Source organism: Telmatherina bonti (assembly GCF_933228915.1).
Source record: "Telmatherina bonti genome assembly, chromosome: 19".
NCBI lineage: Eukaryota > Metazoa > Chordata > Actinopteri > Atheriniformes > Telmatherinidae > Telmatherina > Telmatherina bonti.
Window position 1 is genome coordinate 31,597,567 of NC_136617.1, and position 27,777 is coordinate 31,625,343.

General features: G+C 38.7%; 1 protein-coding gene across 1 annotated transcript in view; it reads right to left on the bottom strand.

The window, feature by feature from the left end:
* Positions 1 to 27,777, bottom strand: part of trappc9 (trafficking protein particle complex subunit 9) — a 292,239-nt gene that overhangs the window by 155,892 nt on the left and 108,570 nt on the right. The window contains exon 16 of the mRNA XM_079258776.1: positions 22,955 to 23,073. Coding sequence (XP_079114902.1) covers positions 22,955 to 23,073 — 119 coding nt within the window. The remainder of the gene's footprint in view (positions 1 to 22,954; positions 23,074 to 27,777) is intronic.

Below are 27,777 nucleotides of genomic sequence, written 5' to 3' on the forward strand. Positions count from 1 at the left end.
GGCAATTAGGATGGGGGACATTTTACTGGGAGAGCAACCTGCCCAACTATGAAAACTCAGCAACAATAGAGCTTGCAAGATGTAAGGTGCTTAAACTACCATGGGAGGTGGAGAATCACCAAAGTATTGCCACAAAATAAGATGAACTAAACAGAGTGGAATTCGTAGCCGTGCCTGTACGATGGTGAACAGAAAGGTAATCTGATTACCACTGTAAAGTAAGAGAATGTTGGCAATATAAGACGACAGTGATGCTCAATACTACCTTTTAAAAGATATAACTTTGGTTCAGCTGACTTTCGCCTTTCAATCAAAAGTTTGTGCTGTGGGGCTGTGGGGTAACGAAACACGAAAAATTTCAAGGGGGGGGGGGGGGGGGGGGGGGGTGTACTTTTTGCAAGGCACCGTATATATACACACACATATATATATATATATATATAGCTATGTATATATATATATATATATATATGTATATATATATATATATATATATATATACATACATATATATATATATATATATATATATATATATATATATATATATATACATACATATATATATATATATATATATATATATATATATATATATATATATACATATGTGTATATGTTTATATATGTGTATATATGTATATATATACACATATAAATATATATTTATTTATGCATCATTATTTGTATTTTAAGGCACCTGAAAGTGGCAGGTTTGTGTTGCCTTTACAGCATGCAACAATACTATTTCCTCGTCAAACTGATGCATTGGCCAAACTGCACCAGTCAGGGTACCACCTGGGTTGTGATTTTTATCATTCTGTTACGTAGTTGCTGCTGTGCCAAATGAAAACACGACTGCTGGATATGATGACAGCCTCAGGATGCTTGGGACAAGCAGTCCACACAGTTCCATAAAAAAATCATAAGCTAGATAAAGCTCCCCCCTCCCAATCAGCTTTCTGAAATACTTTAGTGTGGGTTACATGGTCCCACAAATCCCATCCAACTGCATTCACATCCAACAGCTCAGGGTAACCACGGAAACAGATGCATGCAGCTTGTGCAAATATATAAAAGCACTATTCCCTGGGTGGTTTCAGCACACGGGGTCATCACAGTCAACATCAGAACGAAGGCATGCTGGTACAGCAATGGGGAACAGCTTCACAGAACTACTATAGTGTTTGCTCTGCAGACATCTGTCCAATTTTGATTTCTGTCACATGCATACGTGCATATAGTCATTTTAATGTAGCCACATAGACTTGACTGACCTTAGAAAAACTTGCATTGTTTTCTCAAACTGTTTAAAAGGCCACTAAACTAAAATGATAATGCAGCAAAGCTTTACACAAAACCTATATCTTTACATAAATACAGATAAAAATGAAATGCTGATTTCTGCTCCGGATGGTTTCATCCTAAAGCATCTTCATTCTTCACTAAAACCATCTTCTTATTTTTAAATAACTTATTAATACAGTTGACATCCTTTCAAGAAATACAAGTTTTTTGTGTTTTCTAGAGGGTCTAAGGTATAAAACTAAGAAGATAGCCTGGGAGACAGAGCCTGCTCGTATGGCTTATGGTTATAAAACCAGCTTATAGTTAGGTTAAAGGTGGAGTATGTAAGAGTTTCAATATTTTCAAAATTAATTAATTAATAAAATAACTACAATCATAATTAGATAGTTTTTTAAACATGTAGGTTCCAGTCTGTCTATATTTGATGTGTTATTAAATTACAAGTTTAATTAATGACAAATGACAAAAAGCACTTTTTTGTACTGGTAGACAAACATTTAAGAAGGGTCTTTAGTCATTAATTAAACTTGTAATTTAATAACACATTAAAAATGGACAGACTGGAACCTACATGTTTTGAAAAACTATAACTATGATTGTAGTTATTTTTTTCAGGTTTTTTTTTTTTTTTTTTTTTTTTTTAATATTGAAAATCTTACATACTCCACCTTTAAAGCGGCAAAAAGTCTCTGTACCTTTAACATTTGGCTTTAAAGTTCTCCTTCGTGATCAAGCACTAAATTAGGCTGGTTTGAAGGAGCCTTATCTAACCCTCTATTTATATATCTATTTATTTATATATCTATACAGCTTAACCTTCATCACACTGTATAAAAGAATGAAGTTTTTTTTCCCTATAAAGCTGCATTCTTTTTCACAAACAGAAAAAAAAATCATGCCTACCTGTATCAAAAGCACATATCTTTCTTGTTTATTGTTGTAACAGCCTGGTATTTTGTACATTTTTCTTTGGAACTTTTTACTGGTGAAGATCAGGGGTTTATTCCACCTTGAAATTCAAAGTGAGCAACACGACTCGATCGTCCTGCTCTGTCCCCCTTTGCATCTTTTACTTGGTCTGCATACCAATTAGTCTCGCGGATGAACAGAGCGATGAACTCGTCATTGAAGAATTGCTCAAACAGTTCCCCTTCAGACACATCATTGTTTTCTAAATGTGGCCCTGCAAGTTCACGAACAGTGAACTGCGTTACTGTATTTCGGCGCATTCATGCGTCGGCAGCTGTCTAGCGCTTGCAACAATCGGGTGCATGAATGCGCCGGCAGTATGTTGAAGGTTAAAGTTACTGTTAGAAAACACACAATGTCACGTTCAATAATGATCATATCTCTGTCCGTTGATGAGGTGGAGTCCCCTAGCTCGACTAAAAACAAGGTAAGATTGAAACCAAAAGGAGAGCAGTCCCCCTGACCCCCAAACAGTTCTCCAAATGAGAAGGTTACTGTGTTGAAAGCAGTTGTCAGGTCTAGGAGCACCAAAATGGCAGAGCAACTAGAATCAATCATTAAAAACATGAACAAGTTTTGATTCAGTGTTGCGAAAAGGTTTGTAGCCCCAATGGAACAGGTCTAAAATACCATTTGCATGTAAAAACAGTTGTAGTTGAGCAAGCCCACCAATGGTCACACCATTGGATCCAGGTTTTTTCATCAGAAGTGCAACGACAGTGATTTTACAAAACGTGGCAGCAGTTACAGAGACCAAGAGCTTGTTAATGGTCTTCCTGACAAAGGAGCCAATGGTGTTTCAGACCTCTTTAACAGTGACCTCTGAACCACTCAATAAAGAAGGAGATATTTTGGCCCAATAGCAGTAAGCTAATAGAAGTAACAGAAACTAAACAAAATTATAGAAGAACTGAACAAAACAGTTTACAACTAGGAGGGCAAGTTCTCCAACGTGGAAACAGAAAAAACATAATTTCTACATAACTTGGAGTTCATTATACTATCGAAAAAAATAATTTAAAAATGGAAAACATATACAAATTTTGATAATCCTCCTAGCCGCGAACATCCCAGAAAAGTAGGTCCAAGGTCAAACTGTGCAATGTTCAAAGAAAAACTAAAAATATTGTATGAAAATACATCTCAGACTATTCAGGCTTCAGATGGCACGTTGAATGTAAAAGTTCTTTGTAATTAAAAAAAAGACTACAGATCTGACCTGTCTGGAAGGGTTGCCTGAGGCCATCTATCTGACAGCTAAAACAGAGTCATACAACAAGATAATGATCCCAAACACAGCAGCAAACCTACATCAGAATTACTGGAAAGAAAATAATCAAGTTGTTGGCATGGTCCAGACAACAACCAGACCTAAACCTGATTAAACTGCAGAGGCAGGTCCTTAAGAATGAATAATCGTTAAAGGGTCTCTATCAGGCTATTTCTAGTTTTCTGAGCTTTCTACAGTGTTATAGTGGTGAATACTCAGACATATGAGCGGCAACGTTTTTTTTTGTTTTTTTTCAATCTCCTTAATGTATGTTTGAGTTTTCCTGTATTCTCTATGTTCGGTTTCCATGGCGACAGAAACCATTGGTTTCAGAGTGTTTTTTTCTACTTCTAAATTTGAGTGACGTCCCAAGGGGAGGGACTCAGTGATTGGTCATCTTCTCTAGGTTGTGCATGTTGACCAGAAGGAAGCCACGCCCACCTCCACTGCTCAGTATAACTGGTCCTAGCAGTTGACCAATCAGATGCAGCCCGCAGATAGAAGGCGGAGCTTTCTCTGTTGGCTTGTTTCTGGCAGAGGCTGATCTGAGAGGATCAATACAAAATGAATGAAGGGGTTTGTGAAAAATGCTTCATTATTTCTTACCCGTCTTGACTTGCATATTAAAATAAATTAGACTGATATGTGCATCATAGAGACACTTTAATGTTGTAAAGAGGAGAGGATCAAAATGCTTCCACTGATAACATCAAACAAGAAAACATAACCTAGGCAGTTCTACAAGCAAATGAAATGATGGTGAAAACACTGCAACTTGTCGTAGTTTCTTTCATTACGAGTTGTTTACCTGAACTTATTTTTAATTAATTTAAAGACCTTTTAAAGATATTTTAAAGATCAGATTAGTTCATCATACCTTCATATATTAAAGCTTAAAAGGTAAGAGAAGGTAAATGTTCCTTTGGCTGTAAACATCACAAAAAGCACATTTCCGAGTTACACAGGCAATTTCTAGACAATACAAACCCAGGTGCGACGGCTTCGTGCATTAGAAGCACTTCCTGTGAATTCACATGGTAAAAGAGCTGTTTCTTCCAGAGTAATTTGATTCCTTTTCTGAGTGATGACAAATTCACTTAACGTTCAGCTCAATCTGATTACAGCTTGTGAGTCATGCAGGGGAAGGAAAGAGAATGAACAGCAGCAGAAGATTTTGTCAGGACTGGCTTGCATCTGTCCACGATCCAGATCGACGTCTGCTTACACACATTGTTTTCCTCACTTGATATTTCATGTGACTCCAAAGTTCGCACCTCTCAGCACCTCCTGAAAGCACTGCTGCTCTTATTGCGTATCAGCAACCAGCCAAGCGCAGAGATGTGAAATCATCTTCGAAGATGAGACAAGCAGAGCTGAAAGCCCCACACTCTCAGATATATGATAAATTGCATGGCGATGCATGAGCAACCACATATATAAAATAAAAATAAACAGAAAATACGTATTACTGCACTTAGATTTACACAAACACAAAATCCAACAATGGCTTGTCAAACATGAAACAGGTGTGCTGGATCATGACACATGCTGGTCTGGTCATCTGTGATGCAGTCAAAGGTGATGTGACAGACACCAGTTCAGTCAGCAGCATATGGAACCACGCTTGGTCTGGCTCAAAGGATTTCACACATGGATACAGATCCAGCAAGCATGATGAAATGCTGGATTCACTCAGTCCATTTGCAAGGCTTGGATACACGACCAGTTTTATACACACACACAGTTACTTTATGCAACAGTCTTCTATACATCTTGTATTCTTGTTTGTTCTGTGTATTTGCAATAGATGGAAGTTATGGATTTTCCTGACTTCCAGGCAGCCGCGGTTCAGCCCAGTCGACCAACTGTTGCTCTCCTGAAAGCTGCAGCTAATAAAAAGATGCCTGGGAGCTCAGACGGAGCCGCGCGCTTTACATGAATGGTAATTAGGAGGACGCATACATCAAAGTCCGACGTTCCTGGGGACAGGTTCTTAATGGACCGGCTTATGTGGCCATCAGTTAGAGAGGAGGCCTGCTGAGCCACATCCCTGTGACAATGCAGGGACATGTCATTGAGGACAAGATGTTCCCTGCTTGCATGTCCTCTCTGTGTATCATACGAGCAGGATGCAGGATGTTGGAGCTGCCAGGATGAGGTGCCGTTCTGCCTCTTCTAACTAGTGTCTAAAATCTTGCTTTAAGTTGTGACTTGGTGGGACACTGTGTGTTTGTTTACTCTCAAACCGAATCACGCACACTGTTTAGGAAAATATCCACCAATTCCAACATTTCTCAGCATCATTAGTGTGGTTAGTTAGGTATGCAAAGCAACCACCTTCCCTATCAGAAAGAGAGTTATTACTCAGCTAATTCTTCCAATACTTGACTATTCTGATGTTTACCAGAACACCTCTGATACAAACCTCCATTCTCTCAATGTTATTTATCATAGTCTGTAGATCTGAACTGAGGTGCCCCTACAGAACACATCATTGTCACATGTACGCATCACTGAACTGGCTAGCGTTAAAATCAAGAAGACATTTTCATTGGCTTCCATTTATTTTTAAATGTCACTATCTTAGTTATCCATCATTTAAAACAATTTCTAATCCTATTTGGGTCCTCATATAACCTCAGACATACTGACCACTTGTTTTTTTAATGTTCCAAACATTAAGAAAGAATTTGGCCGTCGAGCATTCAAATTCAAAGCCCATCAGACTAAAAAATTTACCAGTGTCAATCAGATCCATCACTACTCAGCAAAGTTTTAGGACAGCTATATTCAGATACTTACAAACAACTTGCTCTTGCTTCTGATATTGTTGTATTCTCCTAATGAATTTTACTTTGAGTTATGCTGTGCAATGGCCCATCACTATTGTTATATAAATATGTATGTCCATGGATATACTGTACTTCTGGTGAATGTATTTCATTTTGCTTGTACTGAGGGTTGTGTTTATAGGGGCAATTAGTGAGCTTTGTCTAGTTTGAATGTTGTTGTTATGTCTAAGTAAGGAATGTATTGTTATCTGTGTCTGTGTTGAGGACACCCTCGAAAACTAGATGTACCATTTCAAGGGGCTATCCTCTCAATAAATTTCAATTTCTTGGAGAGGAAATGCTAAAACAATTTTTGAGCTGCTGGTTCTGGTGTATCAACATACATATACCGTCATTGTGAATGTTACCAAGTCTCCACATCCCATCTGAATCCTGTAAATATTGAACATATAAGTAGTCATACACCATGCCATCGCATTTTTAACTTCAGACCCAATTTTATGTGAATCATTTCACTGGTTCGCTGCTGAAATCCACTGCTGGGAACTCACCAGCAGCACCACAGTCCAGTAGCAGTGTCTCCGCTGACCCACCCTCCATTAAGTTATACCATTACATTCTTCTGTTTGGACACCAGTACGAGAATAGTCAGTTTGTTGAATATTTACTGTTTTTTTATTTTAATCAACATTCCACAGACCTGCAGTGGATGTTGAGCTTTGCTTACTTCATTGTGTCCGAAAGAATTCATTTGATCAGTTTTTTGTTCCAAGCATCAAATGATGTAGCCTCATACCAGAGTTGTCCTTTCACTTTGTGGTGGGACGGAAGCTCTGGGCCTGAATCCTGAGGAGGTCCTGATTAATCCCCTGAATTGGCCTGTGGATGCGTTCGCTCTCCTATATTTAGATTGAATGTTAGGAAACAGCCACAGACAGCTTGGTTTCAAATTAATGGCAAGAATAAATACCATAAATAATTTATGCAATAGATCCCTCAATGGGTACGGAGACATGATGGGTTTTTTTTGTTTTTAATTCGAAGTTAAAGGTGAAGTATTTAAGATTTTCAATATTTTCAAAATAATTTAACTAAAAAAAATAACTACAATCATAATTAGATAGTTTTTTGAACATGTAGGTTCCAGTCTGTACATATTTGATGCGTTATTAAATTACAAGTTTGATTAATGACAAATGACAAAAAGCACTTTTTTTTAATGGTAGGCAAACATTTAAGAAGGGTCTTTTTCATTAATTAAACTTGTAATTTAATACATCAAATATTGACAGACTGGAACCTACATGTTTAAAAAAAACTATCTAATTATGATTGTAGTTATTTTATTAGTTAATTTATTTTGAAAATATCTAAAATCTTACATACTCCACCTTTAAATGATTCCGAATTGACATATTCTCCTACAAATTTACATGGAAATAAAACTTCGGAATACAGGTTCACATGGAAACAAGTCCTTACTTAATTCCACTTTAGAGCGGCAGGTTGGGAAGGGTTCTGATTGGACAGAGGGCGGACATGACGTCTTTTGGGTCGTAACATGGAAAACTACATAATAAGAACCAGTTTCAACGCTAATTTGATTATAATTTTGAAGCATCGGCTCGACACAAGCATACTACTGCACTTGTTTTCAGAAGCTTAGAAGGAAAAGGAAGATAGACTACCAACAAGGGAGGCAAAAAATAACACACAAAATATGTGTGTCATTGCGATGGGACAAGTTAACGAGCATGCGCAGAAATATTGGAATTAACTTGGCATGTAATGAAGGTTTACATGACAGAGGAATTAAATAGTTCAAAATTAAAATGCGAATAAACCAGCAACTTACTCCAGAATTAAGTTTTATTGCAAATTGACTTTTGCATTTGGAATTAGGTGTTTACACGATCATTTTTCATCAGTTTAAAGAAGAATTTACTTTTATTCGGAATTAAAGAGGAATTAAGAATCAAATGTAAACGTGGTCAATATGACTGAGCAATGATGGCAGATCAGCGTAAGTCATGCAAGGAGCACAACATTGGGTTGATTGTGTTTCTTTATGTTGCTTTGTGTCTGCTCTGAGAGAGTTGCAGATCAAGTCGGATTGAAACGTAAAAGCCTGTAAAACATCTTAAACAAGTCGCAGTGAAGCATGGAAATACAGTTAGGCCAGGCCTTTTCAGTTCCCAAAACTACCAGTGCTCTCTCTTTCATTTATGATTTACTGAATTCATTTAGTCACTTCTAAAATTTCTGCATACACCTTTATTTTTCAGCCAAAGCTGCCTCTGTTGCACATTTACTGAGGACTCTTTACTATGTTGTAGGTTGAAAGCAATAGATTCCAAATGCAAAAGTCACACCTGGAAATCAACTCCAGACCCTTTACCTGCTTGATTGAAAATAGATACATGAGAGAAAAGCCAATGAAATAGCTTTTGGTCTCTTTAAAATAAGGCAGCTCCGTAATAAATTGTTGTAATTTCTTTCAAATCTTTCCTCTAATTTGGTTCTGAAGACCTCAAACTAAAGCTGAGGGTCTCCACGTTAAGCCCACATTATTTGGCTGGGTGGATCCTCAACAGAGTACAGTAAAGTAAAGGTAGATGTTTCTTATTGTGGCAGTATGATAGCTTAATGTTTAACTAATGTAACTGAAATGAAATGACTGTCAATTGCAATTTTGGTAATGAAGTACGACTCGGGTCGGGCTTGCTAGGGAAAGGGACGAGTTAAGCGGAATTCTCTGAACATCACATTATATGGTTTAAAAAAAACAAAACAGAAAAAGCCTGAAAACCTTTGATGAATGCAGTTTCACTGTTCAAATGTGCTGTTGCTGTTTTTTAGTTGACTGTATTAATTATTTTCCAATATATGGTACTGTTTATTTCTCTTCACTGTTGAAGTATTATTTATGGGTCAAAAACAGCTTTTCTGCTAAAGAGCAGGTGGAAGTTAAAAGCTGTCATTTTCCCTTGCTTCTAATTTCTCGACTCAGTTTCAAAAGAAATGTTCAAAACATTTTTATAACATAGTTTGCAAAAAGAAAAAAAAGACTCCCAGGTCCAAGTAGAGGTCTTGTAGCCTTTTCCATCTGAGAGTTAGAATGCAGTGCATGTGTAATTACTGTTTACTGAGGGAATTGAGTTAGAGCAGGACTTTATGGTGCAAAAGTAAGTAATGCATTATAATCAGGATAATCATATTGTGATTTTTTTTTTCTCTGAGAAAAATGGTACCAAGAAAACCAATAATCACGTCATCCCTTTTCAGAATAATATTGTACTATTTAATAATAATCTTTTGTACAATTATTTCCAGAAAGAGATTGAGGAAATTAGAAATTCCATTATCATGACTGTAATTACAGCCTTTCTCCAGATATGTTAGATTTACTTTTATCAAACCTCTAGATGACGCAACTGTGTCAAGAGAATGAGATAACCCTAACATCCAATGAGGATTTGGTGCTTCAATTCTTTCCTCCCATCCTACAAAAGAAGAACCAAAACAAAATCTGTAAATCTGAGGTTTTTACACCCCAACCAGCCTCAGTCCCTGGTCCGCCACTGACACATTCTTCATTTCAAACCCCTTTACTCAAAACTCCTCACAACAGCTATAACACCAAGCATGAGGAACTGGCTTCATGTTGCCGCAGCTTGAAACAACCAGCAACCGCTGATTAACAAAAAAAAGGGAACCGATGAAGGAATGAGGGGTGTTATGACTTAGATGTTCATTTATTTTATAATCCTTAGTATATTCATTTCTGATTATGGCTTTGTGGGCTTCTGAATAGGTCATGATGAACCTAGAATTAGTTACACAGTGTCTCTCTTAAAGACATAGCAATGTGCCGAGGCCCTGCGATGTCTGCATCCGGACATCTGATTGATTGGATTAATTAAGAACACTCTCTTCCACTGGAGAGTTTTGCAGCTAAGGAGTAAGATATCATGGCGCCATCAGGGGAATTATAACTTAGGGGTCAGTCTGACCTAACTTTTAAGCCACAACATACCTTTCTTGTTTAGGATAACATGGGGTTATGATAATAAATTAACGTACTGTAGAGGGGGGGTTAAAAGTGTAGTTTGGTGTAGAACCCGGGAGAATGTTTCAGACTTCTGCCGTCGGACTTCTGAACCGCCTCTCCAAATTGCAGTTTGTATTCTATTGTTCTTTCTTATTTCTTGTTCAATAAACTTTGTAATACTTTTCACTTCAGAACCAGACCCCTCGTCATTGACAGACTTTTTTCCACAAGGGGCATCGCTGTAACTTCTATGTCTAATCACTGAGAACGGCGCATGGCAAACAGGAAAGTTAGGCTCTCTGGGATTAAACAGCTCTGAGGAATAAAAATGTTGGTGAACTAAGGAATTATGATGGTCAGGGGTGCGTATGTCTTTCCATTTATCTCGTGATCATGTTTTCATCAGTCCTAATCATCTCACATTCACTGTCTCCGACATGTCAAGTTGGAGACACCAAAAATCTAACAACAGGCAGAGACTGAAAGATAGCTGCACGTTACACAACCCTGCGAGGATAGATGAGACAGTCAGTCCATTTGTTGTCCCTTCCATGGCACCCATGGAGACAGTTTTGTTAAATAAGGCCATATCTTTTGCTGATGGAGAGGCTTGTCAAAGCCCCTCAAAAACAGGAAGTTTCACACATGAAATACTGTACTGGGGCGACTCCGGCAATGCTCAGAAACTTCTGGAAAAGGTTTCATTTCTTTTAGGAAGGTCTGAATAGATGTCTGACAGGTCGTAGTATACTGCTGGCTTTGTCAGCACAGTGTAATAAGGGATTAGGATCATAGAGTAATCTGTAAACACATTTCAGTCTTTGTTGTGTTAAAAGTTTAGTTGAGTATCCCGACACCAGACACCGACACAGTCAGAAAGCGATACGTCCGACTTTACGAGAAGCCTAATCACATGTTGACTGAGTCTTTGCTTTTGTTTTTACAAGTCTTTCTGTGCTTCTCACTCTGGAGATGAAGCTAAATAAAGCACCAGTAAAACACTATTGACTTGTTTACAGGCGAAGTGAGCTGTGCCATCAACAGACCGACTCATAAAAAACACCCACAAACAAAACCTATCACAATAGAAATGACAACATTTCTGCACACAAAAGCAAAAACTGGTAGACAAGTATATGATGATACAGACTAAATGTACCTTTAATCTACGAATCATAAAGTTTTGTTCCAGGAAGAATGCTCTTTTGATTATCATGTTTATGTATCAGGACATAAAGACACTTACTGGTCTTTCACTCAATTATTTTTTTAACCGCCTAGTCATGGGGAAATATGGAGTCAATCCCAGCAACCGATGGACAAGAAGCAGGGTACACCAGTCCATTACAGGGCCAACACTGAGAGACAAACAACCATTCAGGGTCAAACTAACTCCTAGGGACAAATTAAAGTAACCAATTAACCTTAACACAAACCAGTGGCCTCCATGCTGGGAGGCCACAGTGCAAACCACTACGCCACCATGCAGCCTATTTACCAGCCTTTCCAAGGTTTTACAAACTCTGATGAACAATATCCAACATATTACACTATTATCATTTGCTTCACAGAAACAAAACTAAAATGCAGAAAAATTAAGCACAACTTCACTGCTTTCAACTAAATTACGAGAGCAGAACCTCCATCAATCAATAACTCAGACTCTCCAGGCATCAGTTTGTATGTTACATGTTAAAGATAATTAGAATACAGTTAAATAGGACTGAACAAGTATGGGTAATTTGGAAGAGTTGCAGGAGAAAATCTGTGACAAAGCCACCACACCCACCAACCTGAATTACTTATGCACTATCCCCAGATTTTCACCCACAGGTTCCCGTAGCCATATCACCTGCAATAACTGTTAGGGGTGCACACCTAATAGTTTTTGTTACTGGGATAAGGTTACGGGAGGGGAACTAACCAAGGGTCATCCATGTCAGCTGCGGGTAAGTGTCAAAAAGATTCCATTGTATTGCAATGTTTGTATGGCCAGAGGAGGTTGCAATGCGGCAGTGACGTCACTTTCAAGACCCACTAAACGCTGCATTACGCCAGAATAACCTGTTTGTTTCTGTATGGTTTTAAATGTGGGAAATGGGGATGAGGTATTGTGTATGTGTATTGTTTACTGATGTTTGGATATGTACTGCAAAATGTACGGCAAAATGAACCTGGGTAGTAGAGTGCAAAATGCAACATCATTATTGTTGCGCATAAAAAGGAAAGTGTTTCAATTTGAGAACACAGGTATTTTAAAAGACCACACAAGCAGTTTTAAATAATTGTTTACAATAATTTCAACAACCAAAGACATATTTTTTGCTGACTTTAAATTTATAGCTACATCTGAAACTTATTGCCAAGTCAATCTATTTTTTAGCTGGTTAAGAGGTCTGCACCAGTTCTCAGTGTCCGGTACATTGTGGTCCTGACTCCCATAGTCTTCTTCGAAAACTTCCAGTTTTGTATCACCTTGGCAGTATCTCACAACAGCTATGTACAAATAGAGATGCTCCTACACGTTACCCTGTGCTGTTAGGAAACCAGCAAGTTTTACATTAATTCCTTGTGCAACTTGTTTAATTGACTTTATTGTCATTAAAACTACATACAACATATTTATTGCACTGCAACTGATAAACTACAGAAAGAATTGCAAATCAACCGACTAATGTCGCCTGTTAGACATTGCTGGGTGAAGCTTCCCAGCATGCCTTGCTGGATCTCTTGCTGTTTGCACCAGTTTCCAGTGCCCGGTACATGCCAGCCCTATTAATTCTGAAAACCTTCTATGTTGTACCACTTTCATAGTGTCTCACAACAGCCACGTACACACAGAAATGCTTCTATATATAACTCTGACCTGTGCTGTTTAAAAGCTATTGAGCTGTACATAAATTTGTTGTGGAACTTTATTTCTTATTGAAGCTGCTTCAATTCAGTCAAATTACTTGATTTCACACATTGCTCCCAGCGGCGTGGTGCAACCACCAACATCTGTTTGTAATTAACTAAATCAGCACAGTTAGTATCAGCTAAGGCTTATATATATATATATACATATATATATATATATATATATATATATATATATATATATATATATATATATATATATATATATATATATATATATATACATACACACACACTACTCACAAAAAGTTAGGGATATTTGGCTTTCAGGTGAAATTTATGGAAAATGCAATATGTTCATGCTACAGTGATATAATATCATAAAAGTAAGACATTTAAGTAGAAGGATGCACTACTGATTTCCTCATCTCAAAAAATTCATTCAACACAAAAGGTAACAACAATGGTAGTTACACCACAACAAAAAATTTGAACGTCTCAATATCTCGTCATGTGCCCTTGAGCATCAATTACAGCTTGACAACGACATCTCATGCTGTTCACAAGGCAACTTATTGCCTGCTGAGGCATGGCATCCCACTCTTCTTGAAGGGCAGCCCTCAGGTCATTGAGGTTCTGGGGTGCAGGGTTTCGAGCCTCTACACGACAGCTCAGCTGATCCCACAGGTTTTCAATGGGATTCAGGTCTGGAGAGAGTGCAGGCCATTCCATTTGAGGTACACCAGTCTCCAACAGCCATTCCCTGATGATGCGGCCTCGATGAGCAGGAGCATTGTCGTCCATGAAGATGAAACTAGGCCTGTGCTGTTCATGTAGGGGCACAATCACTGGATTAATGATGTTATTCAGGTAGTATGGGCTTGTCACTGTACCATTCACAAAGTGTAGGGCAGTTCTGTACCAAGTGGACACCCCTGCCCACACTGTAACACTGCCACCACCAAAAGCTCGCCTGGTGACAACAGTGGCTGATGCATAGCGCTCTCCCTGACGTCTTCAACATCGTTGCCGGCCATCATTTCTGCTCAGTGTGAATCGACTTTCATCAGAGAACAGCACTGAGGCCCACTGGTTCCTCGTCCAGCGTAAATGCTCCCTGGCCCATGCAAGACGATGATGCCTGTGCCTGGTGGTGTGGTCAGGTACCCGTCCAGGTCGTCTAGCACGCAGACCACGCTGATGGAAACGGTTTCCAATGGTCTGACGTGACACTTGGGTGCCTCTCACCTCTCTTAAACGTGCCTGGAGTTGAGTGGCATTCATCATCCGGTTTCTCAGGACAGTGTTCACAATGTAGCAGTCATCAGCACGGGATGTGGCCAAAGGACGTCCACTTCTAGGCCTTTCTGTGACTCTTCCAGTCTCTCCATATCTCTGTTGCAACCTGCTGATGACACTCTGTGACACTCCAAGCTCAGTGGCCACTTCTGTCTGAGAACGTCCTGTTTGAAGCATCGCAATGGCAAGGGACTGTTGTTCCATTGTTAGGTGTCGTCTTGGTCTCATGATGTCAAAATGTGAACAGCATGATGAGGACAACTGTTTAAACACCAGCTCTAATTGAACCAGGACATTTATTGGTCAATTCAAGGATCAGACACCTTCCGTGATTTTTGCCGTTAAGCTCCTTGTTAGAGAACAGCAACTTGTGCAAAATTTATTGAAACATTTAACAGCTGGACATGTGCATTTAAAAGCTTAGAGAAGATCACATTAAGTTCACCTGTACAGGTTTGAATGCATTTTAGGCTTGTTGTGAAATTTCACCCAAAAGCTGAACATCCCTAACTTTTTGTGAATAAATATATATATATATATATATATATATATATATATATATATATATATATATATATATATATATATATATATATATATATATGTGTGTGTGTGTGTATGCATATATGGATGTATATATTTATATGTGTGTGTGTATATATATATATATATATATATATATATATATATATATATATATATATATATATGTGTGTGTGTGTGTGTATGCATATATGGATGTATATATTTATATGTGTGTGTGTGTGTATGCATATATGGATGTATATATTTATATGTGTGTGTGTATATATATATATATATATATATATATATATATATATATATATATATATATATATATATATATATATATATATTTATTTTATGGAGGGCCTGTTATATCAAGTTGTCTCAGTACTTCTTAATAGTACCTATCAATAGCACCTAAAATGAGCAGTGCACCCTTTCATCATCACTAGATGGCCCTCTAAGACCAGAAATCAAAAGAAACTTTGTGCTTTTCAGTCTATGGTGCTTTTCAGTTGACCAACAGGTCAATGGCAAAGAGAAATTACTGCCAGGGTTCTGCTGTCTTGTGGTGGTGTAGTGGTTTACTGAAAGGGTTGTGGTTTAGAGGGTCACATGGTACTTAAATTCTGGTACTGTATCATGTAAAGTAGCAGTGCTTGTTCTCCTAATGGCTACAATTATGCTCAGAAAACCATGGTTTCAACCTTCTACATCTGTTGTGCTACTTCACCCATTCAAATATTAAACTCTTCAGCAGATTCTGATATATGTGCTTTTACACTGTTTATGAGTATCTTTAGCTTCTTCACAGCAAATCAGTTCAACCTTTCCCTTTTAGCAATCCTGCTGATTGCACGCTGATGGAAGTTCTAAAAAGGCATTTCTATTTCTAATAGCAAACTCTTCTATAGCTCTCCCAGTACCTTGAACATCCTCTTTTCAGCAGAAAAGTTTTGCCTTTTTCCACACATGTATATGTGAGCAGAATGGTGGCCTAGTGATTGTGAGAATGGGCCTTAGTGCAGGATGCTGAAGATTTGATTCCAACAAGTAACATTTCACCAAATATTTCTGCACAATACAAGTTATCCCCTCCTTCCGCAATTTATTCTTCAAAAAATTATTCCTCTCTCTCTCTGCAATTTTCATCGCTTCCAAAAATGTTTTATTTAGATTACTTTTATAATTTATCAGATTGGAAAAAATGTTGCACATCTGCTAGCTGCTGGAATGTGTTCAGCTTTTTTGAATCATACATCAGTAATTACACATTATCGCATTCACACTTGCTGTTATGTAATAACAGCAAAATTTCTACTATTTAGTTGGGTTCACATGTATAAGTCGTAAAGAAAACCATGCATTTCAAGACGTCCGTTTCTGGCAGCAAAAAGACAAGTAAAAGCCTAATTTCTCTCAGACTGTTTGTCCCAGAGAAGTCAGTAAACAGACACTGACAGCGATCTCCACATTTTAAGAAAGCAGGATTTTGAAGGGGAGAGTAAAATTGCATTGGATGTAGCTTCACAGCACCCGAGACATGTGCCGTTTTAAAGATAATTGCTGGATTTGTGTGAGAAACCGGCTAGTTCAGCATCATAGCTTCCCAGAGAAGATACAGAGAGCACAGAGGGCCTAAATGAATGAGCAGGACTGTAAACTGGTCAGATTCATAGCCAGTCGAGAGCAATCACAGAAGTGGGATGGATGTCTCCCCCTTTCCTTCACTCAGTCTCTGCCACATCAATCCTCTGCAGATGGAGTCTGGTGTCCAAATCCCCATAACACTCTGCTTCTTCAAGAGGAAGCACAAATACTTTAGTGAGATCTATCAAAGCAGAAGTCTGTGGATGTCACAAAGGTGCTGTAGACACAATCACACCACAAGAGGAGGCAATCCGCTGCAACTGTGGACAGGCAGATGGAATGTGACACAAAGCTGAAAGAAGAAACCAACACCGTCAAAGAAACCATGTTGTAGAAGTGCCCTGAGTCTAAAAGGAGATGAGTCATTGGAAACCTGTAAATAATTGGAAAAACCAACACTGAGCAGCCAAACTTCCTTCATCTGCAGGACATCTATCCCATCCTGACAGCATCCACATCTCTCAGGTCTGCAGGCGCTCACCGTTTGAGAGGAGGATTGAAAAACAGATGCTGAGATTGAGCGATGAAAGGTCAGCGAGATAAACGTGTTGACTCCTCCTGAGCTGATTACAGATCAGTTGTGATTGCACTTACCCATGGTCTGCAAGTATACATGCCAAGAAAGGCCAGATGAGCATAATAAAAAAAAAAAAAAGAAAAAAGAAAAAGAAGAGGGGAGAAATTATTGTGCATGAATAATGGACATATGTGGGGAAGATGGAAAAAACAAATTCACACTTAATTGTCCCATCCAAAATCAAGATATGCAGAGAACACCGTGATGCACTGCCAGCCTGTTTGGCTGGAAGCTTCGCAATTTCCTGTACATCTGTCCAGCCATCCCCCACAGCCAAAAGTTGCTAATATCTGCTAATAAAAAATCTCTGCCACCCCATCATGCTCATACACACTGGCAAATAAAGATCACTCTATCAGTATGCTCTCTCGAAAGGCAGGAACATATGCAGAGACACAAAGATAAAAAAAAAGAAAAAAAAAAAAGTAGAAATGAGAGGAGTGGGATGTCATAAAGGAAGACATTAGCACTTCCTGATGCAGGAAATCAAGCTCAGTTAGAAAACTGCTCCAGGAATGATGCAGTTATTAAGAGATATCATGCAGTCGGTAAAAGAAGAGTGATGGCATCGACAACTAACAATATCCAACCGCATCATATGATGAGTACCGAGGTCCAATAGCTCATATACAAACGTGGTGAAAAAACAATCGTCACACTTTAAAGCTGGGGTAGGTAATGTTGTTCAGAGACTTTTTTTTTTTTACTCTGGGTAAAGTGGTTCCTCGTCCTGATAGTAGTCTGTTCATTTTGTAATCATGAACAATGAAAAATATAGTTAGACCCCTCAGTTTACTGTAAATCTGTAAAAACTGACCAATCCAAATGTTCGGCTCGAATTGAAGGTGTTCATTTCTTATATTTTGTAAGCTTCTTCACCCGGCTCCCCTCCTCCCCCTCCAGCAGCGCATACCTGATAGCCACACCCTGCATATAAACAGCGTGTTAGGATGAAAATACAAAGTAGTGAAGAAGAAACTCAGAAGGCAAACATGGCTGAGAAAATGCAGGAAGGATTTCCCCGACCCAGCTTAATTTAGTTGCCTCCTCTCGCTAAACAGTCGAGAAAGAGGAAATCGTTGGTAGAAAAAGCTGCAAAGTAGAAAAACACTCAGAAAGCGCAAACCGTCGCCAAGGTCTTTAAAAAGTTCCTGGATCCAAACGTCGATCCAGATCACCACCAACATTAAATCAGTTCTTCCTTTTCACATTTCCAACAAGTCCTTAAATTTAATTAAAGTCCATCCAGAACTTTTTTGAGTTATCTTGAACACAAACGCCAGTAAAAACTTAACCTCCTTGGCAGAAGTAAGAAAAAAGCCTCGGATCACGCAAGGAGCAAAACCAGAAGGGAAGGAGCCAAGACAGGGTCCTGCTCGCTCCCCAACATTACCTACCCCAGATTTAACATATGCTGAAACGCATAGATCAAAGTTTAAGTATAAATAAAAGGAGTAGGATGAGACATAAATCACTATTTGCATGTTTAAGGAAACGTATGTGACAAAAGTGATGATAGCTTCTGAAATGTTCCTGTAAACACTCCCATGATGAAACCATAGACTGTATATAAAGAGATGGACAGAGCCTCTGTGACGTCACCCGTAGGTTTCTGAAGAGCTGAATTGAAGCTCAGAGGTTCCTACCATCGCCATGTTGGCAGCGTCATGCGTGTCGTCTCGCCCGGAAAATACAAATATGGGCAAAGAGGTGGAGCTGAGAGGGCAGCCGTGAGCGTCATGGTGGATGATTGACATCGAGCAAACTCCGAGCTTTCTGTAGCTAAAAGCTAACCAAGCTAACCTCGAGATAACAGGAGCTAACCAGCTAACAGAGGTAAGCGGGCTGAAGCTTAGTCACATTGTTAACCGGCTAAAAACCGCGGTTTTTCTGCGTTCTTCTCACCTGAAGCTGGAGAACGGTACCTGTCAATCAAAAGGACATGCCCCTAAATTTGTCAACCTTCGAGATTAAATTATTTTAAAATGGGCGAGTTAGAAAAAAAATCACTCCCCCACAGTTGTCATGAAGGTAAACCTGGCCTATTAAACTGAAAATGGATCTTTGAACCAGGCTGTAAACATGTTTATTTCTGCTGTGAAGTTGGTCTTTTTAACATGGGGATTTGCGCTGTTTTGCAGCCCCTAGTGGATGAAGGGGGAACTGCAGTTTTGTTGCCCTTCCGCATAGGCTTCACTTTTAACCACCGGAGGTTGCCGCTTGGATGAAACTGGTCATTTAGACTTGCAGCTGGTTCAGACGTCACAGCAGAAGCTCTGATCAGAGCACTCTGGCTACCAAATCTTCCAACTGAGCTCACATCCAGCCATCACGCTGTATTCGCTGTGCCTCACAGTTGTAAGCAGACACAAAAAGCCACTTGGATGCGTCCTGGTTTCTTCATTAACAACTAATTATCATCATTACGGTTCATTCACATTAAAGGAGTCTGAGTCATTATAACCATCAGATACTTCTGATTTGGTCTTGAAGACAAAATGCTCGTCATGTTTGACATATTTTCAGGGCTCCTCGGTGGCGTTCTTGTTAGAACTGTGGTCCCACAGCAAGAAAATCACTGGTTTAAGCCTCGGCTGGGGTGCCTTTCTGGGAGGAGTTTGTATGTTTATGTTTGGCGTCCTCCCTCTCTAAATTCTCTGTAGTGTGGGTGTGAAAGGCGAATGGCATGTCGACGTGTCCAGGGTGAATCCTGCCTCTCACCTGATGATTACTGGGATTGGCTCCAGCTTCCCCACAACCCTTAACTGGACTTGAACGAATGAATTATTTATGTTAACCTGTTTTATTAGCCTTAAAAAATTCATAGCGTAGTATTAACTGATTCAAAGCCACTTTTTTATGTGATGAAATGACAAAAAAATGTGGACAAAAGAAATAAAACATCTACCTCTCCTATCTCATCTCAAGTTCAGGAGCTGTTATTGTCGTGCTATCCAGTTAAACCATTGACACCTGTTGTTCCAAACAGGTGACAAATCACTTTTAGTCTTTATTTATTGCATTTATTTTTATCTAATTTGTTTGTTCTATTTGTGGTTGTTTATATAATTGTAGAACAATTCAGGCTCCCTGTTTGTAGGGAAAATACTCCCACATCATTTTATACACACATAAACTGGTGCATAGTGGTGTTGGACTAAGTCCAGGTCCCACAGGTCTGAGAGGGTTTAAGCACACACTGACGTGACTGATGTCCACACCACTTCTAAAAAGTGAAAGATGTCTTACAAGCAGCTTTAAAGTAGACTCCAGAGTCAACAATCTTCCTAAACAGCTTCAAAACTCAGAGGTGTCACTCAAACTGCCTCTAATAAGCCGTACAACTCATTAAAATGCCAGCTCGCCTTTAACAAAAGCTCCTTCTCTTTTTCTTTTTCCTTGCAGCAAAGGTGGCGGATATCTAACAGGTTGTGTAATGCATCCAAAGGGAAATGAATTTAGCGTTTTATCAGCAGCATTGGAAGGAGGGGATTTGTCGAGAGCACAGCAGGAATATTAAAACTTAAAGCCATTTCTAATAACTTAGAAAATTATCCCAAACTGTGTTTATGATCTAAACTTAGTCATGTTGGTTCTGACCACATTATAAACGGGAATCCAGGTGATTTTTTATCACCAGTAAGTCAATAAGAAATATCAATTTGTCTACTTAAATTCTGAAAAACACATTAAGGGAATCATAAAGTCAGCTTAATATCATCTTAAGAACATATCAAGGATAGCAGAACCTGGAAAAACCAATCCAGGCTTTCTTTCTTTTATACGGGTCTTCCTAAAAAATCTAGACACCTGCAGCTAATTGAACTCTGGACCACATCAGTCCAGTTCGGAGGTCTTTCCACCAGCTGCCTGTCCATCAGAAGACAGACTTTAAAGTTCTGCTGCTGGTCTATAAAGCTAACATCAGAGACCTCCTGTCCCATTCTGAACCCACCAGACCCCTCAGGTCATCTGCATCTGGTGTTTTATCAGTTCTTAAAGTCAAAACGAAACACAGAGAGGCTCATTCAGCTTCTATTTGCCTCATGTCTGGAACAAACTCCCAGAAAGCCTCAGATCAGCTGAAACATTGAGGTTAAAGACCTTCCTGTTCTCTGCTGCATTTCAGGAGTTTTTATTCACTTATTTTGAGTTTATTTCAATTCTAAATCTGCATGTTTCTTTACTTACAGCTGGGGTAGGTAATGTTGGGGAGCGAGCAGGACCCTGTCTTGGCTCCTCCCCCTCTGGTTTTGCTCCTTGCGTGATCCAAGGAGGTTATGTTTTTACCGGCGTTTATCTGTTTGTGTTCAAGGTAACTCAAAAAATTTATGGACGGATTTTAATTAAATTTTCAGGAGTAGTTAAAAAATGTGAAATGGAGGAACTAATTTAATTTTGGTGGTGATCCGGATCATCTTTTGGATCCAGGAACTTTTTAAAGCCCTTGCCGGAGGTTTGCGCTCTACGAGTGTTTTTCCACCAACGATTTTCTCTTTCTTGGCTGTTTAGCAGGAGGAGGCAAATAAACCGAGCCGGGTCGGGAAATCCTTCCTGCATTTTCTCAGCCATGTTTTCCTTCCGAGTTTCTTCTTCACTACATTGTATTTTCATCCTAACACGCTGTTTATATGCAGGGTGTGGCTATCAGGTATGCACTGCTGGAGAGGGAGGAGGGGAGCCGGGAGAAGAAGCTACGAAATATAACTTCAATTCAGTCCAAACGTTTGGATTGGTCAGAGTTTTTTACAGATTTACAGTAAACTGAGGGGTCTAACTATATTTCCTATTGTTTATTATTACAAAATGTACAGACTACTATTAGGAACCACTTCACCCAGAGTAAAAAAAAAAAAAATGTATCTGAACAAGATTACCTAACTTAGCTTTAATTTTTTTTTTTTTTTTTATTACTTTCTTGTTTTTACTTTTAAATTAATCTTCTTATTTTCTAATGTTTAGCACCCTGTTGTTGAATTGTACTTTAGAAATAAACTTCCCCTCCCCTACTTTTGTAATAGGTTGACAAACTTTTTGTTGAGCGTAAAACAGAAACATTTTCCATTTTTTTAAACCATTAGTCACCATTTCGTCAATGTAAGGATTTGTTTGGCAGCAAATCTGAAGAGTAAACATTGCCAGTGTTTTATTTCCTGATGAGTCACAGAGGAAATAAGCTTTGAAAATGATCACAATGCAGCCATCTCTTTGTCAGGTGGTTTAGCTGTCGTACTGAAAAGGACCTGCAGCAACTTTCTCGCTGCCAGACAGCCGAAGGTCCTCCACAAAACGTTATCCCTCCCTCTTATCTGCCCCATCCAGTGCTTCTCATTCTGCCTGTCTCTTTCCAGCCTCTTTTCTGCTCATTTCTATGCATGTGTTGCAGCTCTGAGTGCTGATTCAAAGAGGAAAGTGCCTCTAGAGCGAAGGTAACACGCTATCCGAATATGCTCTCTGCAGGCGTACACCACACATATTTATCATTTCCACAAGAGAAATATGAGGGGCAGGGAGATTGAAGCAGGATGGGAATACATTTCCAAACCTGTCCAACACTCTAGAAATCACAAGCCAGAAAGCAGCTGCTTGTATTTTAACTCGCGAGTGATCCAGACATCTAGGCGTGCATAAATTTCCATTTGTTTGTTTACCTTGACGTGGCTGTACTCCGCCTTGCCGGAATCGCTTCCAACAGGCTTGGTCTCAGGCCTGGGTTTGAGGACTTGTCGGAGCGGACTGGAGATTGGCAATCCCGTCACGCTGATCCCATCTGAAAATACATCATGCACCACAGAAGAAGATGAAAGAAAAAAAAAAATGAGTGGTGAGATGAAGCAATCATTTAACAGCAGCTGGCAGAGAAGCGCAGCAGACAGTCTCACTCTGTTATATCAGCTGCCTGCCATGGATTCCAAAGCTTCTCTGGAGCCTTTTTTGTGATGAATTGTTTTAATTATTTCTGTGATGTAGTCACTTTCTGTCATCCATCTCCTGTTTAGATAGCAATTTCTCATAAGAACTGTGTTCCTTACAATTATTTGGTACAGCGCCATGGTAACCAATCTGATCCTGCTTTGGATCAAACAGGAGTACATGTGTTATCAGTATCTTTAAGTGTGAACAAATTTCTTCCTTAAGTGACTGGCTACGCACCAAAACTACAGTGATGAGGTTATTTACAGCTCCTGTGTTTGTTTTAGTAAAATTACATGAAAATAGTGTCGGGTTTTTTCAGCATCTGAATGACGTGAAGAGAAAAACGGTGAAATGGGCTGTAGCTTTGTTTACATGGAGCACTTTAAGTCTGATTATACATCTGACCACAGCTGCGATTGGAAAGAATTTTCAATCATATCTTAGGGGATGTTTACCATTTTTGCTGGAAGTTTGAAAAGATTCGAAATTTTAAAGCATTTTGAAGGTAAAAAGGTTCAAAATGAAAAGAAAACCCCCGTTTTTCCAGACAAGTACGCTCTGCACATGTCAAAAGCATTAGAATCATATTAAATCTGCCAATCAGGTAAACATACATCTGATCGGATCCCTTTCCCTGGTCTCCAACATGTTACCTGGAATATCCAATCAGATTAAATATTTGTCTGAGTAAACATAACTAACGTTAGACCGGCTCGCCTGCTACAGATATTTACATTCTTTGTATATTCAGGCAGTCATTAAACAGGCAACTAAAAGTCGGCACATTTTTCATTTTTTTTAATTATTCAGTTTATTTGTTGAATCTAAAATTCTTCATCTTTTCTTTGTTTCTTTCTAAACTGTTTTGTTTCATTGACTTTATTTCCTCTTATTTTTATTATTTGCAAAATAGCTGCCTGCGCCATAAAGTCCGGTGTGCCTTATCTATGTGTTAAATACAGAAATAACACCTGTAACTGAGACTGCACCTTTAATTACGGTGCGCCTTATGGTCGTGCCCATTTGTAAATAAATATGTCTTTTTATCAAAGATTCTGCTCCAAGATTTTCTGATTGAGACTCTCTTCGTGATGCCTTTATAGACTTTGCATCCTTTTTATTCAAGCTGCCAATGACTCAGTGCTACTAAGAAGGATTGAGGATTTTTAGTTAATTATTATTATGGTAAAGTTCTATGTGAGAGAACCGTCATGTTTTATTATAAATAAAATGTAAAAATGTAAAATCAGTTAAAAAAAAAAAAAAAAAAAAAAAAAGAAGCCAAACTTGGTAAAGAATGTACAACAACAGCAGCGACAAGTGCAAAGAGACATAAGAGTAACTCTAAACCTGCAGGATCACACTGGGAATGCACAACAATACACATGAGTGATTGAAGGAGCAAAGTCTAAACTAAGCTACAGGGATATCTTGGCCCGAGAGTTGGTTTGATGCACCGCTTCAACGTGATTGACTTCCACTCAGATACTTCATTTCAGATCCATCCATCTTTATTCCTTTTGCAGTTTTCTTGTGGTATATACACATCTATTTGTGCCCTGTGGTCAAAAAACCTTTCACCCTTCCGGGCCAAACATCTATCCCCTATATGCGTCACCTGCCCAGGTAACAATACAGCACCCTCTAACAGCACCGATGAGAACGCAGATAAAGAAAAAGGCTCCTATTGTGAACGTAAATGGAAAATATAAGGTGTGAATTATGTTCAGTGACACAAACGAGCATCAGCCACCATGGAGCATGAAACCCAGTCGGACTAATGAGTGATTTTACAATCAGATGTTTTGGTAAACTTTAGAGATCTTCAGTCTTTTCTCATGATAAAATCTAACAATATTAGATGAAACAATTCTTTTATCTGCTTTTCTGTGAACAACTAAAAATTCAAGGTGTCAAAGAAGCACATTTACGTACATATTTCTGCACCTTGTCCCATTCTGCCAATGCTGATGATCTGTATTTTCACAAAGTTGCACATTTAACGATGAGAAATAATATAGAGATGTGACCATCAGTTATAATTATGTACATGTCCTGAAAATGAATGTAATGTATTGAATGTCAGTATATTGACCATTCTGATCATTTATTCATCGTTACATTTTGCTTAAAACCCAAAAAAAAGACAAAAAAACACAATGAAAAGAGCACATTGAGGCAAACTTTTATTATTTAATCTGTATCCCCATTACACTGATTATAAAACAAGCAATTAAAAGTTTGGTTTTATGAAAAAGAAGGTTTTCATTCTTGACCTTGAGAGTAGCAGTGTGGATGCCGGAGCAGCTGCAGGATCAGCAGCTGGCTTTGGCACCACTACAGGGGCTGCTGCTTTCAGCCCAGTCAAACAATCCTAGACGCCCTCAGCTTATAAGCTCTTACGTCAAAGGAATCATATCGCTCTCTGACGTCAGCGCAATTTCCCTCCAGAGGGGGGAAATTACCAACCACTGCAGCAGCTCAAGCAACTGACTTACAGGGACATGGTGACTACCAAACTCTACAACAGCTGAATAAAATGGTGAAAGAGAAACATCTGGAAGTGCGTTTGTGAGAAATGGTGTTTAATGCTGTTAGGCTGGAGAAAATTAAGAAGTCAATAATTACAAAATGATCTTTTAAAAGCAACTGTGCATTTCCAAGCTGCATACAGAGCAAATTAAAACATTTTAACCATATAACACATGTAAAAAATCTTTTTTTGCAGCATCCTTTTGTCAGCAACCACAGCTATACCCACTGTTCCCACCACCACAACATCACAACCACAACACTTCACAATAAACAAAATGTAAGAAGAAAATAGTCGTTTTCCATTATTTATAGTTAAACCCTGTCAGCGGCAGAAGAAAGCATTTGTTCCTCTGCTATAATGAGAGGCTTTTATGACAGAGGAAACTCATTAAGCTTTAGTAAAACTAATATTTACTACAGTTGACAAATTTATTTTGTAATTAATCGGCAGAGTTTGATGCTCAGGATGATAAATAACCAGGTGGACTTGTAACTTCTTTCACTTTATACTGTCTGTTACCAATACTTGGAGACATACGACCCACGCTGGTCTTTCTCCCTGTTGTACTGGTGAAGCCCAGGTACAGACATGTGTCATCGCATTTCATTGGATTTTTATAAATCAACACAGAATGAAATCAGTGATTTAGCCAAAGCGATCAGGGAACAAAAGAATAAATCATGAGGAAAACTGTCCTGTCTTAAGTTGCTGTTGCTAAATTGTTAACAAACTATTCATCATTTGTTCATGATTTGTTATTTGTTCATCCAGTACTTACTGAGCAACATCATCATTCATGGTGAACATGTATCTACTCTCCCCAGTGGATTCAAGTCTAGAATGAACTCTGAAAATATCAATGAAAAATATCTGTTTCTAATAACACTAAAAGTTCTGCTGAGTTCAACTGCAGAACAAAGCTAAGCTACACAGTCGCAGGCGGGCAAATTAATGAACTTGAAAAATACTCGTAGAGCGCAGACCTTTGCCGACCATGTTGTGATTTCAAGCTACGTTACCCCTGTGTTCATTTTACACAGGTACTATTAGATACATTTATAATAGATACACAGTATTGTAGCTATATTGATGGGTTTGGGCAAGACGGCCGACTGAGCGGACACTTTTGTTTACACCCTCCAAAAGTTCATTCAAAGCATATTTATCATTTCTCACAGAAAGCTACAGGAACACAGTGTGGAATATGAAATTATACCAAAAAGAAATGGATGACGTCTTCAATGAGAAGAATGTTAACAACTATTCTACAGCATGACTACTCGCTGGATGACATGGGGTACGGTTACATGATGTTTTTTAATTCGGAATTAACATATTCTCCTACGGGTTTACATGAAAATAATAATTCCAAATGAAACACGTCCTCACCTAATTCCTCTTTAGAGCGGCGGGTTGGGAAGGGTTCTGATTGGACAGAGGGTGCACGTGACGTATTCCGAAAATAAACAAAGTCGGCTCCCTGCTTCTCGTCTTTTCAGTCCTAATTTGTAAAAACTACATAATAAGTACCAGTTTCGCCGCTATTTTTATTATAAATGTGAAGTAGCAGCTCAACACGAGCATACTACTTCACTTTTTGCAGCAACTGAGAAGGAGAAGAAAGATAGACCACCGAACACGGGAGGCAAAACAACGCGCGTCATCGGGACAGGACAAGGTAACGAGCATGCTCAGAACGACCAGAATTAACTTAGAGAGGAATGAAGGAATTGACATGACATGACATGACAGAGGAATTAAATAGTTCGGAATTAAAATGTGAATAAACCACACACTTACATCGGAATTAAGTTTAATTGCTAATAGAAATTTGCAATAGGAATTAAGTGTTTACATGGTTGTTTTTCGTCAGTTTAAAGCGCAATTAACTTTTATTCTGAATTAAACAGAAACTAAAACTCCCATGTAAACGTACGGATGAAGGTGGCTAACACTGGTTTCGAGAAAAGAAGCATAGACGAACTATACTCCCTGCTGAACACACCAGTTAAGGGTCCCACA